Consider the following 14,937-nt stretch of genomic DNA (forward strand, 5'->3'; position numbering starts at 1 on the left):
AATCTTTTTGCATAATCGAAGGAATAAAGGAATAAAAAGTAAGAGAAGTATGTTGCTCACGACAGGCAACAAGCAGCCAAAGACGAACAGACAAGCCATAAGAAAGGCCAAGAGTTCAGAGCTAAGAAAAGCTGGGCTTAGCTGAGAGAACCACCTGAGGCGAAGGTGGTGACAATGTTTAACAGGGGGTTGTTCACCTGCTGGTTTTGGTTCTTGCCTTGCTTAGTGGGGTACTGCATCCACCTCTGCTGGCAGCATTGGCAGGGACAAAACTTGGGTTTGGGTGAAAAGCGCCCACAAGAAATAAGTATTTGTGTCTTGGTGTATACAGACAATTTTGTGTCTGTATGTAAGAGTGTACAGACACGCTTCCAGATTTTGCTGGAGGAGGAAATCCTCTCTGAAGGACTACTCTGGTTTGGGAATGGGTAATCTATGTCTTACCCTGGGGCAGTTCTAGACCTGAGCAAGCAATTCACCAGGAATAATGTGTCTCCCCAGTTTAGTTCCTCCTGTTCATAAGCTACTTACTCTTCATAAGTTTTTGGAATTTCTCAGCTGTTTGAATTTTTTTTTTGGTAATTCTTGCACCATCAATTTGGAGCAGGCAGGTAATTGCACATATTCAGTATTCAGAAGTCAAATTGTTGTTGTCTTCATTAGCTTTGATTGGACACAGATCATATGGTTTCCCCTAAGTGGATTGAAGCTCACAAAATAAAATAAAAAACCTTAATGAGATTTAATAAATGTCAAAGTCAGAATTCTAAGGCAAATTGGAAAGGGGCAGGAGCAGATAGTCAGAATATTAAAGGTCAAAGCAGAAGTTAAGAGTTACATACGCATTTCTCTCACAGACTGATCTTATCTATGAAGACGCGTCTGAAACTCATCCCTGTTCCTGCTCCTACAGGACAGCAAACTTCATATTTGTATGTATGCCTCCCTTTTTTGGTCTGACTGTGAACTCTTCCAAAATTAACATTATTCAGTACATTTGGTAAATACCAACAGCAAGTTTTTAAAACTTCCTTTTGACCTCATTTCAGTCCATATGAAATGATCAGCACATTTATTAACAAGGTCTCAAACCTGGCTCATTTATCTGTTTCAGCTGAGATGAAGGAATGGCTGTCGGTGAATACGAGCCTGAATTAAGTGGTGTCCAACGCTGGCCTATTTCGTTCAGTTAATTAAAAGCTGCACGTATTTTAAAGAACAATAGCTGCCTTTCAGCAGTTGTTTGCTTTTTAGTTCCCCCCTTTGGCAACAACAAAGTGCATTTTAGAGGGAACTGTCAGCTTTCAAACCGATTTGAGAACTGGAAACAGGCATCGGGGGGGTTGTGTCGAGCACAGCTCTGCCTTTGTCGGGACTGGCACACACAACTGGTGCGAGTTATATGAGCATCTCTACATGACACCAGGCCAATGCAAGGAAACTGGTTATGTTATAAGAGAAGGCCAGAAATAACCCACATCTCCTACCAACGCAAAGAATAACTGAAAACAGAAAAGGTCAATGAAATGAGTCAAAACAATGAATGACAGTGGAGCGAATTTTACAAATCCCCATTACATCATCCAGGGAAAACAAACCGTGCTCAGCCAGAAACCACATGGGCCAGCTCGCGATGATCCCTCCTTTTCATATTTTTATTGGTTTATGATCTACTGGCGTGGACGTACTCGGGTCAGTGTTTGCAAATGCAGATTGCATACCTGGAGCTTTAGCACACTACAGTACAAATCGCCTCGCCGCTACAAAAACTGATAAGCCTTTCCCAGACAAAGGCTGAAATAACGCACGTTCATTTGAACGCCACAGACAGACAGAAAGCATTTAAAAAGGCCCATTCTCCTGGTGAAGATTTTCTGGAAAAGTCATGCGGAGCAAGTTTGCACATTCCTCTGTCTAAATGGACTGTATAGCCACTTAATTTTTATTCACTTTGAAACAGAGATGTTTTCTTTGGATACATTATCATTGTAGCTCTTTTCACACAGCATGAAATCCATGGCTGGTTTACTTGGCTAGGACACTCCGTCAAATACCTGAAACACTAAGTGCCTGTGTGTAGTGTATATAATGGCATGGAAATGTTTATTATATTTTGTTCAGACGAAATGACTTCACTTTGTCAGCTGTGCCTCTAAGACTGTGAACATAAGCTGAAGATACCTGCTGCACGTTCAAACTGACGTGTCTCTCTTTACCTGACACGTTCCTTACAAGCTGCTGACTGCAGCCCTGCTGGCTCCGGGTGTCGAGTTATACTTACTTTGTGCAGTGAGAGAACAGCTCTTTGCAGGGACTGTTTTCGAGTTTCTCCCCTGTCTGCTGGATAAGGTCTTGACTGACTTCAGGAACGCAGGCTGGAGACTGGGGAGAGAAGAGAGGGGCATGTTATCTCTGTGATGAGGTGCAGATTCTCCTCTCTCCATGGCTAACAGACACGTTCATTATTTATGCCCTGAGCTGCTTCCATTCAATTCCAGCGGTTGTGTAAAAGCAAAGGAGCCTTACGTCAAACAGCAGTAAAATAGGATACCGTGGTAACTCGCTCCACATTCCACTCTATCCTCACAGTGCTTTTCTGCCTTCTCCTGTACCTTCACCTCCTTGCCCAGCCTCATGAATATGCAGGACCCGCTCCTTGCCAATTCTTTGAACTGCTCCCTTGCATCCCGTGAAAAATGTGCTGGCCTGAACTGTGTACAGGCCATTCTCTTAAACAAAAGAGAAATTGGCCCAGTGTTTTCACTTCATTGATGATTCACTGTGCCATCTGAAAAATACATTTTTTAAAAATTTTTTTTATTTTTTTTTTAAACCAGCAAAGGCAAACAAGAGCGGAGCATTAGTATTTATTGATTTATATATAAATAATATTGTAAGATGCTCACAAAAGTGTCTGGACACCTTAATTTATCATTAGAAGGATCAAACCAATCCAGCAGTTTTAAAATAATTGTTTCAAAAAGGAACTCTGCCAACCAAGCACATAAACTCTTTTCATCTTCTCCTCCCTTTAGAGACAATGTACATTCAGCCCCTTCAAAAAGCCCTTACCAAAAAGAGGTCTTTTGCAGTATGCCTTGATGGGTTAACCAGTTTAGGACCTTTGGGACTAATTATCTATAAAGACAGTTTTTAGGCAGTCCACATTCTTACTCATTGACACTATACTGTAATTATATAAAAAAGTGTATATGTGTCCATGTGCGTGTGTGTGTGTGTGCACCTATTTATAGACATTTCTCCCATTGACATGAAAGCCCCTTTATATAACCAGTTGGATTTATTTTCAATAAATCCAGCCATAGATGATAAAATCCTCTTTCCTTGCAGAAGCCTTAACACTCGGTAAGTTTCCCCATCTATGGCCATGACCACCAGATGTGCTGAGTGGGTGGGTCACAGAGCATCATCACTCATTCCTGGCCAGATGTTCTCGTTAACCCACCCTTAGCTGGGGATATCTTGGCAAGCACTGAAATGCATTGCAGGCAGAGTTCAAAAACACTGGGAATGAGGACAGAGGAAGGGGCAGAGGTGGAGGCACAGAAAATCTCCAGCATGGTGAAAGCTGAATTAAATCTTTTATCTTTTCCTTCCCACTGCTGAAATGTGAATATGATCCTGGTTGTGACACGAAAAAGTAAGTTTGTTCCACTTGAATGTTTTTAAATAGGGACATGGTTTACAAACTGTCTGTGCATGCTGCACAATGCTGTCGCACTATTCAACCTTGACAGACAATCTGCAGAACATGCTGGATATCTTTGACCTCACTGAAATATTTCCTTATTTCCTCCATATATCCCTCCATTTCCTCAGCAAAAGATATCTAGGGAGCACCCGCTTTTAACAGCAAACAGATTATATTGCTAATAATTAAGAAGTCTCACGGTTTCTTGAGAGGTAGATGAGCCTCCACATTATCATCTATGAAAAGACGGAGAAAAAGCCAGATTTTCTCAGCTTGATTGGCCACTGAGGTTGAGAGGGACCAAGAACTGTAGAACAAGTCTCAGTAAATCAGACAGCTTACAGAAATGCCTAACTGTAGATGCCCATGATTAAATTGAAGTCCCATTTCAAGAGAGTAGGTAGAGGCAAGAGTGAAAGAACTGGGAAAAACCCTCAAGTCCCATTTTCAAGTCCTGCAGCTGCTGTATTGAAACTACTGAAGCAAAAAAAAAAAAAAAAAAAAAAAAGGCAAGCAGAAACCCAAAAGACTTTTAAAGGAATATTCAGTCACAAACGCAAGCCTAATGATTAGCAGTATTTCAGTTGATTTTGGCTAGGAACCATATGAATTAATACCTGCACTTTATAGTTTGCATACTCAGTGGGGTGCATACACAAGCTCATTGGCAGCCCAAAGCTTGTATGTGGCTGCGTGAGCCTGCTGCTCCAGAACATCTCTCTGATTCCTAGGGTTCTGTCTAGTCCACTGAACTCCGCAGTCTTTGTACTGCTGTGAATCAGGATTCAGTAAAATTGATACCTCTAATTGAAGTTGCTACGAATTAATTATAGAACTTTTTCTAAATTTATAGGCCAAATTTGGGATCCAAAAGCTAAGTACTATACCCCATAATTAGTCATGTAGACCAAGCGACCTGATTCTTACTCATGCCAGGTAACTTCACTTCCCATTGGGAGTTCGTTTCCCAATTGGAGGTAAGCTGCCTTGAGGTTAGTGCTGAAGATCACACCCATGATGCATTATTACAGTAGTAATTCCATCTGTCTGAGTTCAAAGTACAATTTAAAAAAATATAAGCATCAGCTAAATCTTTTTCATAAAGAAGAAACAAAATTCTTAAAGGGAAAGGGGGAAAGAATGAGCAAAAGAAACTGTAAGACAATATGGGAAGTAATTAAAAATGGCACGAACTGTGATTCCTCTCTCCAGGTTTGTGGAAGACACAGTCACCACTTCGTTTTTCAAAACCACTTGTTGCTGACCTTTGAATCTTTGCTTCCTCTGAAGAAATCAAGAGCAAGCTGACAATAGGTAAAGGCATAAATACACTGACATCCTGTACATGGACTAAAGCTTTACAGTGTAGTGCCAACACTCTGCAAGACCACTTCATTTTCTACAACAAACCCCCACTTTCTTTCACAGGCTGATCATTTCAAAAGGTTTTCTAGCCCCACACAAACATCTGTCGTTACGCAGCCCTTCATAGTGTTCAGGGCAGAGCAGCTGCACCACATGTACGAGAGAAGCACACCCAACCCTTTCCAACTCCACACACAGTCCTAGAGAGTCTTTGTAGGATCCTTCCTGAGGTTTTCCTTGGGACTTCATAGTTCCCTCCGCTCCCATTAAGTAACCGTGACTGCTATTTTCCCTGTTTGAGTACCGTGCATACCTACAGCCTTCAGATGTTCAGACAAAGCCAGACACAATTACAAGCCAAAACCCAACCCACCAACCTACTTTTGCTCCCCTGGAGAACAATTAGGTAGGCCAGGTTATGAGTGCAAGAAAGCACTTGGATCCCACGAGCGAACACTTCCAAAGGTAACGCTTTGGCCACTTACAGAAGAAAATGTTGCTTCTTCCCTGGAGAGGTGCAAAAGATTTCTGCAGCGCGAAGCAATGGTTATTAACACTGCTCTCCCACTGCATTATGGGTGATGGTTGTAAAAGCAAATTCAGCTTTTACAGGGGAACAGAGACACCTTTTCCAACATATTAAATGTCCTGTGGCAGCTAGGAGAGCCATGCTCTGTGACTAAGACCGCTACGCTGGAGTGTGTGACACAGAATATTCTGCTGACTCTTCAGACACACCTGCAAAAACCTGTTAGGTTTTCCTGTATTCAAAACAAAATTCTGGGCAGTTGTAACGAGTCCAGTCCTGTACTTCCCATAATGGCTATTCTGTTTTCTGAAGGCAAAGAAAGTGATTCTTGATATCACTGATGATAATGTAAATCAGAAATTATGCCAGTCAAGTCAACAGAGTAACACTAGGGTAAAGCTGATGGAACCAAAACCAGATGTGTGACTCTGGCAGTGCAAAAAGTACTTAAACTGATCCAACAACGAAAGTTTCTCTCATCACATTATCCTTTTTGACCAGATAGTTTTATACAAGTCCAAAAGTCCAAACTACTTTCACCAGGTTTTAATCAAAATCTCCTGTCTCTTCTATCTTTTCACTTACGGCCAGGAACTGAAAATTTTTGTATAAATATTTTGCGGGGAAAGCAGTATCTCAGTCTTCAGATGGCCTTTTGTTTAATTTTTAAGAAAAGCATGCAATTAGGAATCGGATTAGTGATTACCTGAGAAACAAGAAATGGATATTCGGTTACTTCTGAGTACCATTAGCACCGAGAAAAAAAGTCTCCATTTCTAAACTTTGGTTTTTTCTGATATAAAAGACAAAAGAGATCCTCCTAGCTCCTCTTACATTTCAGTAAACAGCATGAAAACAGCTGAGATGTCATGCGTTTGTTCAAGGCTAGTTGTGTTCATGTCCACAAAAATTTGGAAATTGCTGTTCCTTCCAAATTAAGCCCCTGGCCATGCAAGTTACTTCCCATACTTTGCTGAGAGGTTGATAGCGGCTTCTCCCCCTTTCTCTTCATTCACCAGGATGCAACCACTGATAAACAGCACAGATTTGAAGCTGGATGCAGTACCACCCATCAATACCAGGTTCCTGGTGGAGCTGAGAGCATCGCAAGCTGAGTGTGCTCTGGTCTTCCCTGCAGCACCACAGCTGTCCCTGGCAGACTGAGTGCCAAGAGACCCCCGTGTCCATGCTGCGCTGGTAGTGCCCATGCCCCGGCACTTGGCGCCTCACGAAGTACAGAAAAGCTGCAAAATCTGATTCAGATCAGACGAAAGCTTCCGGGCTGCAGAACTCCCTGTTACCTTTTGAACATCATGTTGCATCACAATACTTTAAAATATAAACTCTCCTTTTGTGACAGTTCTGTCAGTTTTGCTACAGGTTACTTCACTCAGCTCTTCAAGACAGTCCTTGTTGACCTTCACTGAACAGGACAGGTAATAAATAAGCCTTCTTTTAAAAGCATCTCTATATATCTGCCATGGTACTTACAACATTTCTCTGACAGTGCCTCCCCCATGACTGTGCGGAGGACACCTGGCCTTTCGTCAGTCTATCAGCTAATCAAATTCGTTCTAAAAACAAGCTGAAATGCTGGCAGCACCAAGGGAAACATCCAGAAGACCTCCTCTGATAATTGTACTTCTCCTTTAAAACTTATTATTTGTTCTAATTTTCCTTAAGACAGAACTTCCAAATGTTTAAAATGTATGACTTCAGCCAAGATGCAATGCACCATAGGTGTTGCCGTCAGGTTTGTGGAAGCAAAAGCAGGCAGCCACCTAGCAGAGGTTTGCAAATTCAACGAGCGAAAGCATTTTCCTGACAACCCAACAGCCAGAGGTAGCCTTTCCGAAACTGGGGTGGGGTGAGTAGCAGGTGTCTCTGTGTAACCAGCTCTGGATATTTCCGACAGCAGTATGAAGCCCAAAGCAGATGCAGACACAACACAAAGATGCACGTGCAGAGTTGGTTTATAGCATGCAACGCTGCTGCTTCTGTGGGAGAAGTGCCAAATGACAAAGGGAACTGAGAGGGATGTGCTGATACTCCAGCTAGAGACACGTATCCAGCTGGGGTCACCACCGCTGGAGAAAGCTACAGAAAGCCAACAAGAGCACCAAGTGTCTGGAGGGTTGAGAAATGTGCTTCGGGAAAAAATGCCAAAGGGAAGTGTTGAGGAACTAGATTTGTTTAGTCTGGGAAAGTAAGAGTGAAACATGATAAAGGTCTTTTAATATAGAAATGTTTTTAATAAAGAGGGCAGGGATCAATTATTCTGCCTGTTCTGCTCTATGCTGGGGAAATGATGTGAAGGAATCCACTTAATTGCACATGAAGGCTTTTTTTCTATTTTTTCACACAGGGAAGCAAAAGAACAGGCATATGAATATTGTGGAATCTGTTCTCAGAGTTCTGACAGACCTCCAAGGGCAGACAGACATCTGCTGACGATCTAAGTGTATTTGATCTCTGTTCAGTGTAAGAGGCTCTTGAGCCCTCTCCCAGCCCTTTATACCAATGATTCTGCAAAACATTGGACTCTAAAGCACAGGCACATGGCACTGCCCAGAGAACAGATGAAAAAGGGTGTTTGTATGCTGAGTGCTCACTAGGAAACCTGGAGCTCAGAGCGAAGGAATAAATACCTTCTTTGCAAATGAATAGTCTTGCTTCAAAGACACTTGCCTCGATCATTGTTGTCTCCTACAAAAAAGAAATAGCTTGCAGAATCCTGAACTTCAGACCAGAAAAAGGGATAGCATTGACTTCAGTCAGACTGACTTTGCAAGAAACAGACCAGATCCTAAGTCCAGAGGTAATTATTCTTACACAGCGCCTTTCATCTAAGAACCTCAAAATAGTAAAGCTTCACTGCATGATTAAGTCTTCATGAGCTAGGTGGCAATCTCACAATATTTTACAGAACAGTGAACAGGGAGGTTAAGACTTGTGTTTTGCAGAAGAGTTGATCACCATCTGTGACTGAATTCAAAGAAGTCTCACTGAGATAAATGAAAGCTAGAGATGCTCAGATTCCTCACATCAGTCCATTTGTAGCTTGCAATTAGTGAATAAGGAACAGAAACCTAGAAATACAGGCTTTCATTTGATACCAGCTCTTGCCAGTGAGTGTGAGTCATCACGGTGTCTTAAAGCACAACTGTTCATCACTGCAAAAATTATACGAACCAGAAAGATACCATACTCTTTAGATTGAATAGACTTCATTCAAACTTTTGTCATAAACACAACTGCTTTCCTGGCAAGTTTCAGACGTGCAGCCATGATGTTGAAACACAGTGAGTTATTTCAAAAGTCACTTGCATAAAATAAATAATGTGCAACATATGTTGTATCTCAGGTTATGAAAACATTCCACAACAAACTAGCTTAAAACAATTAAAAATGTTTCAGTCAATGAGCAAAAGTTCAAGCCATAACTCTTCTTGAGCTGTCTCTGATCCCAAGCACATCTGTCTTATGATATGTGTATTTTCAGATGTTGACAGCAATATACCACGTATAACCTATTTGTAAACCTCCACATGGATTTGCTACTAGTAGAGACTTCAAAGAAATGAAAGAAACAGGCTAAAATGAACTTTGGTGTGAGATGGTACACAATGGGATGAGAAGAGTTCATACACAAAAACCTGGAAAATACTGGCTTCATCCAGCTGTTACATCATTTGATCTGCACTCACACGGCTGTGACCCAAGACCAGCAACGGAGAGCAATGGTTTGTGTCAAGGATGGGAAGTCTGCTGCATGCAATGCCATTTCTGCTGTTGCTTTTGCAGAGTCACATTGTTCTCCAGATGTTTGAGGAAGGCTCAGCTAGCAGGGGGAGTAGCTACCAGGGCAGGCAGCAATGGTACAACTGTCAGGTGTGACTGTCCTTAGTCCTTTGAGGCAAACACTCATAAGGAGTCATAAGGAGGACTGTAATCAGAGCAGTTCCTAGAAAAAGGGAGACTAGGTTGGTATCTACAAGTCATGCTGCTAGGCGCAAAATCAGGGAAAGACAAGTTTAGTTGCTCAGGTAATGCGTGTTTTCGAAAAGGAAAGGTAATAGAACAAAATAGAGTGCCTCATCGTGCCTCCAGGGCTGATCTGTTACTTGTGGCTAGAGATCCACCCCAAGAACTGGTCCGTGGAATCTCCACTGGAGTCTGCACTGCTGCCCTCAGAGCAGGAACACACCAGCGCAGGGCACAGCCTGGGCTCTGCTTGCCCCACTGCATGGAGGCTTCTGGAGCCACTTTTGGATGACTCTGATGTCCCCCCAAATCCCCACTCGGGGTAGGGGCAGGCCAATGCCAGCGGAGATTCAGTCTGAGCTACAGCCTGAGAAGTACTGACCATGCGGCTGGTGAGTGACGAAGGGGAAGTGTGAAGGGGTGAGAATCACGGAATCAGAATCATTTAGGTTGGAAAAGACCTTTAAGATCATCAAGTCTGACTGAGAAATGCAAAGGAAAGCAATGAAGGAGGAGATAAGAGTGTCTTGGTGGTACTTCGATTTTGGGAAGTCCAGGTTAGGCATGTGTTTCAACCTGGTGATGGAAAGGTTCCCAGTACTGTCACAGCACACGCAGTCTCCTGATGCTTTTTGGTGCGATGCACAAAAATGTTGGAACATTCATTTTTCTTGCCCTGTGTCTGATCTTATCTGTTTGGTTTTAGCTGTATATGTAGTAAACAGCCAATTCTACATCAGGAGCAGCTGCAACACTTTAAGTAATCAACTTCTGCATTTTCTTTTTATTTTTTTTCCTACCACAAAGTCATCTGGGTCTGTATGAGGCAAAGCACAAGGCTTCATAATTCCAGGATATTTGCTTTGAGATGACAGATGTAGGAATTGGCAGTGAGGTGGACAGGGAGCATGGAGAGCAGCAGAGCATGGAGAGCAGCTGTGTTATTAGTAGCAATTTCTCTATTACAACAGCATGTAGACATTATACCTGAGAATGGGGGCCCCATAATGCCAGGCATTACATACACATGTCATGAGAGCTAAAGCTTCGAAACCAATCTCCCTAGCCCTGGGAGACATGAAATGCCTCACCCAGGAGTACAGAGTGAGTCAATGGCAGAGAAAGAAACTGAACTCAGTCCTGTTCTCTGATCAAATGGTATTTTCAGTACTGAGGGCAGGATCACTCGCTGGTAGCTACATGAAGCAAATCAGCAATGTCTATCAACTGTGGGGTTTGTTTTGTAGCTGTAAGCTGATCTGGAGTCATGATGAATCTGTTTTCCCTCATATTCTACTAAGCTATCAAAACACATGTTGACACACAAAAATATAATGACTGAAGACAACGGAGCCCTCAGCAACCAGCTGAACACATCCCACTGCCTGGAGGGGTTGTACTAATCCATCACAAAAGGCAACGCTAACCAGTTCATGAATTAATTTACTGTAGCAGATCTGATGTAGCTTCAGGCCAACTTGCTTGCTCTGGACTCGCTGGGCTGCCTCTTGGGCCTCCGAAAGCCCACCAGCAGGGAAAGGACAAGTTTCTTCTCTGGGTTTCCTCTTTGATGCTGGGGTCCAAGTTGTAGTTTTGAACTATGCCCTTCCTTGGAGAAAACCAGCAGCCACTGAGGTTTCCTTTCTGACAAGTGCATAGAAAGTATATGAAGCTTTTTTCATGGCTCCCTTTTTAATCAGCAAGAGGGTCTGTTACCTAGGTATAGCTAGGTAAAAAAAAGCAAAAAAAAAAAAAAAAAAGCAAAACCTTGCTGTTCCTCTTCTCAGTAGACCTCTTTGTAGCTGCTCCTTTCTACAAACCCCATTTCTGTTCCTGATAGTGGCAAACAAGCAACTGCCATGCGAATGGTGCGAGTCAAAATGTTTCCTACATGAAGCTCTTCAGTCCAAAATGTGTTTTCCTTGGAATTTTAAATTATTTAACTCAGAAAAATTTGGGGGTGTAACAACACATGAGATTTGGAGCAACAAAGAAAGAGAAAAGATTGCATTGATCAAGAAGAAGAAATTTCTTCTTGGTTCCTATAGGTGACTGGAGGAAATCTTAAACACTCAAAACCTCATAGAAAGTAATTTTGAAATAAAAAATTGTCCCATGAGACAAAATTTAGTTGTCTCATCAGCTTCTTTTGCAAGTCCAGTGAATCAGCTGCAGACTGTAATACTCCTCAATTAAATAAAAACACTCACCGCAATCCCAACCAGCTATGGGGGTTTTGGTACAGATTACTGGTCACCACAGAAGATATGCTTTTGACTTCAATTAGTGAGAAACTGGCCTCACAAGAAGTACTTGGCAAGATATTTTTTATGATCTTTAAACCCTAGTCCTTCCCCACCCATACTTTTTTAATAATTCTTTGGAAACCTGCTTACAGAAGTTTCTTTACCAAAGAAACACATTTTTCCTCCTTTCTGTAGACACACAGGTTTATTGGTGTAGGGGTGCTCATAAACTAGCCAGATGAAATTGTTTTATAAAAACTTGCTATAAAGCGGGGGAAGGGACAGCATGTTTTACTTCTTGTTGCCTTTTTTCTGCTTTAAAAGCACTTTGCAAACAGATTAAAGGATGAAAACACAAATGAAATAACCAGTACCAGTACCTGTCAGCAGAATAGAAACAGAACAGAAGGTTAATATTGTCCACGATGTTCTAGTTACGCAAAGGTTAGGCTACTCACACAATCCTTGCAAAGTGCCGTGTAATACCCCTCTGAGAGCAACCCAACCAAGCCACTGCTACAGTGTGTTACTGCTAGCAGCCAGATGGTTGATAAAACATTTTGGGAGAAGAATGGTATTCTCACCATTAGTAGCTACTAAGATGACGGGACAATTTTGAAAGCTTCTGTTCTCAGAAAGGTTTTTTTCTGTCATCACGTGTGCTTAATAGGTTTGGACAGCATCCACTGTCTAGCCTCTTATCAGAGCCTTTCTACCTTTTAACGTCCTCCTGCACTGATGGATAGCCTAAACATTAGCAAGCAACCTTATGTTGCAATAGTCATAGTTTGGCTTCCTCTGGTAAACCAAATGTCATTTGTTCCATTAAAAAAAATCCCTAAATCTATAAACACTCATTTACAACCTCAATGTAATTGAATGGCTTTCTTGCAGGAAAACAAACAGTTCCCTGCTTGAATTCACTCCTCTGAGGCAAAAGCCTGTAAACATGAGTAACCCTTCCCTTGCAAATGATCCTTGCACTGAAGCCCACGAGCTATTTGCTTTGCATGAAGGTAGCTCATGCATGAGGGCCTGATCCAGGCTGCGCTCAAGTCAATGGCTGTACTGCTATCAGCTGCAGCAGGGATTTTGCAGAATTTGCTGTCGTCTTTTTCCATTAGCAGGTCAAAATCCTGAGGAAACACATGAATGAAGAAACAAAAATCCAAAAGAGAGTTTGGGAAGGCCTCCAGAAGGATTAGGAAGTGAATTAAATAAACATCAGGCAGGAACCAGTGGCCCACTCACACAAAGACTGGAAGCACCCACGAAAGCAAACAAAATCACTACCTAGCACTGCTGGAAACTGGGCATTCCCTAATCACCTGTGTCACGTGATCCATTAATGATCATATGGTAATAGCCATCTGCAAAGAACTGAGAGGGAAGACATTTATTGTAGGACATGACACACTGTTTGCTGTGGCATATTCTGCTCTTCCTCAGTTTTGCTTGTTGGACAAACAGCATCTGTGCCAGGATAATAAACTTGCTATATGCTTCATTTTTGACTCAGGTCAGAGTCTGACTTGATTAAAAAGTAATAAATTAACATACAAGCTGAGGCTTGGCACGCAGGTTAAGTGAGTATTCTAAGTGTAGTTGCATTACTGGGAAAAAATATTAAACATGGGTAGTGCAAAGTGCCACATATCCACAACTTATATATGCTGATGATATTTAAATCCACTAGTAATCAAAAGACTTTTTTTTAAAAAAATCCCATTTTCTTGTTTTTCACATTCATCTAGTGATATTTTAATGAATTTAAATATATTTTGTTTTCTGTGAAATTTAAAACATTCCTTATGGTAACACTGTGATCGCTGGTTCCAAGTTAAAATAACACACAGCTTAGTGATTCTTCTAGTTGCACCACCCCAGCCAAACATGTCAGCCTCAGGCACCTCGTCTGAATCTGCCTGGCTCATACCTGTGCGGCTGCTGAAGCCTCTAGAAGTTTTTCCAGAATCCTGATTTCCTATTAGGAGGGAATCAGATGAGAAATAAAGTATGTTTAACTTCCATTTTCATTGTGTGCCTTTCATTCTCTTCTTTGTTAGGATCCTGTTACTGCTTCCAAGTTTAGCACAATGAACCTTGAGCTCAGGGAGACATTCGCTGACACATTACGCTTTTAGCTTCAGAAATCCAAAGCTGAACCAGCCAGGAAAGTTGCTGTGAGTTGCAGTGGGTGGACAGAAGGGCTGTGGAGGTCAGGTGTCCAAAGGGCTCCCCTACCACTGAGAAATGGTGCACAGAAACCTGTGGGGATATGCCATGCAATGTAATTTAATGTACTCTGCATTACACCTCGCGTGGCATTCATCTCATTGCGCTTTCATCACCTGAAAAACGAAACACACAAAGTCTCCTTGTGCTCCCTGTAGTCAGTAGGCAGAAAAGAGGCACCTCATCACTCCTATCCAGACGCCTGCTTGTGTTTGGACAACCAAGGCTGCAGTATGTGTTGGGAGCGTAAGGGTCTGGACTCACCAGAGGTCTATTTTAATGTCATTCTGTGCAAACGCACAAAAGTCATCTCCTGCAGATTTCTGGATGTTTTGCAAGCCAGTGTTTCAGACAGCTGGAAAAGGCTGATTCCTTTTTTCCCAAGTGGGCAAAATTTTCAGGCAGAAAAGGCTGTTTCTGAGGAAGCTGAATGAACTTTAAAGGCTTAGAATTAACTTCCCTGGCCGTTGGATAATCCATACGACTGAGTGTAAGTGGTGAGGGGTATGCAGAGGAGATGGGGAAAAGATGCCCCCCTGAAAACGAGAGGAGGAAACTATAATGAGCATATTCATTAGCTGAGGGCAGACAAGTACATCCTTCCTGTTCTCAGATAATCCTGAGCAGACGGCTCGGTGTCCTCAGCCCTCTGGGATGCCCTGGCTAGTCTCTGAGAGGAGGCAGAGCAGCTGGGGGGCCCTGCCCTGCCTCAGCAGACAGATGTGAGCCAGGTTTACATGTGTGGTTGACATCAATTAGCTGAAGCAAGTTTCCATTTTCAAAAGGGTCGAGTCGGAGTAATTCCAGCAAACAGGGAAGCTAGAAGGCTTTTGCCCACTGACCAAGTTATCCCAATGATTTTCCTA

The 14,937-nt window shown here is 42.3% G+C and overlaps 1 protein-coding gene across 3 annotated transcripts in view; it reads right to left on the reverse strand.

Annotated features, from left to right (window-relative positions):
* Window positions 1-14,937, reverse strand: part of GRK5 (G protein-coupled receptor kinase 5) — a 169,611-nt gene that overhangs the window by 33,234 nt on the left and 121,440 nt on the right. For all 3 annotated transcript variants that reach the window (XM_056350675.1, XM_056350674.1, XM_056350676.1), the window contains one exon: window positions 2,282-2,382. In XM_056350675.1, coding sequence (XP_056206650.1) covers window positions 2,282-2,382 — 101 coding nt within the window. Of the gene's footprint in view, window positions 1-2,281; window positions 2,383-14,937 lie in introns of those variants that run through there.

This window comes from Falco biarmicus, chromosome 9 (assembly GCF_023638135.1).
Source record: "Falco biarmicus isolate bFalBia1 chromosome 9, bFalBia1.pri, whole genome shotgun sequence".
Classification (NCBI taxonomy): domain Eukaryota; kingdom Metazoa; phylum Chordata; class Aves; order Falconiformes; family Falconidae; genus Falco; species Falco biarmicus.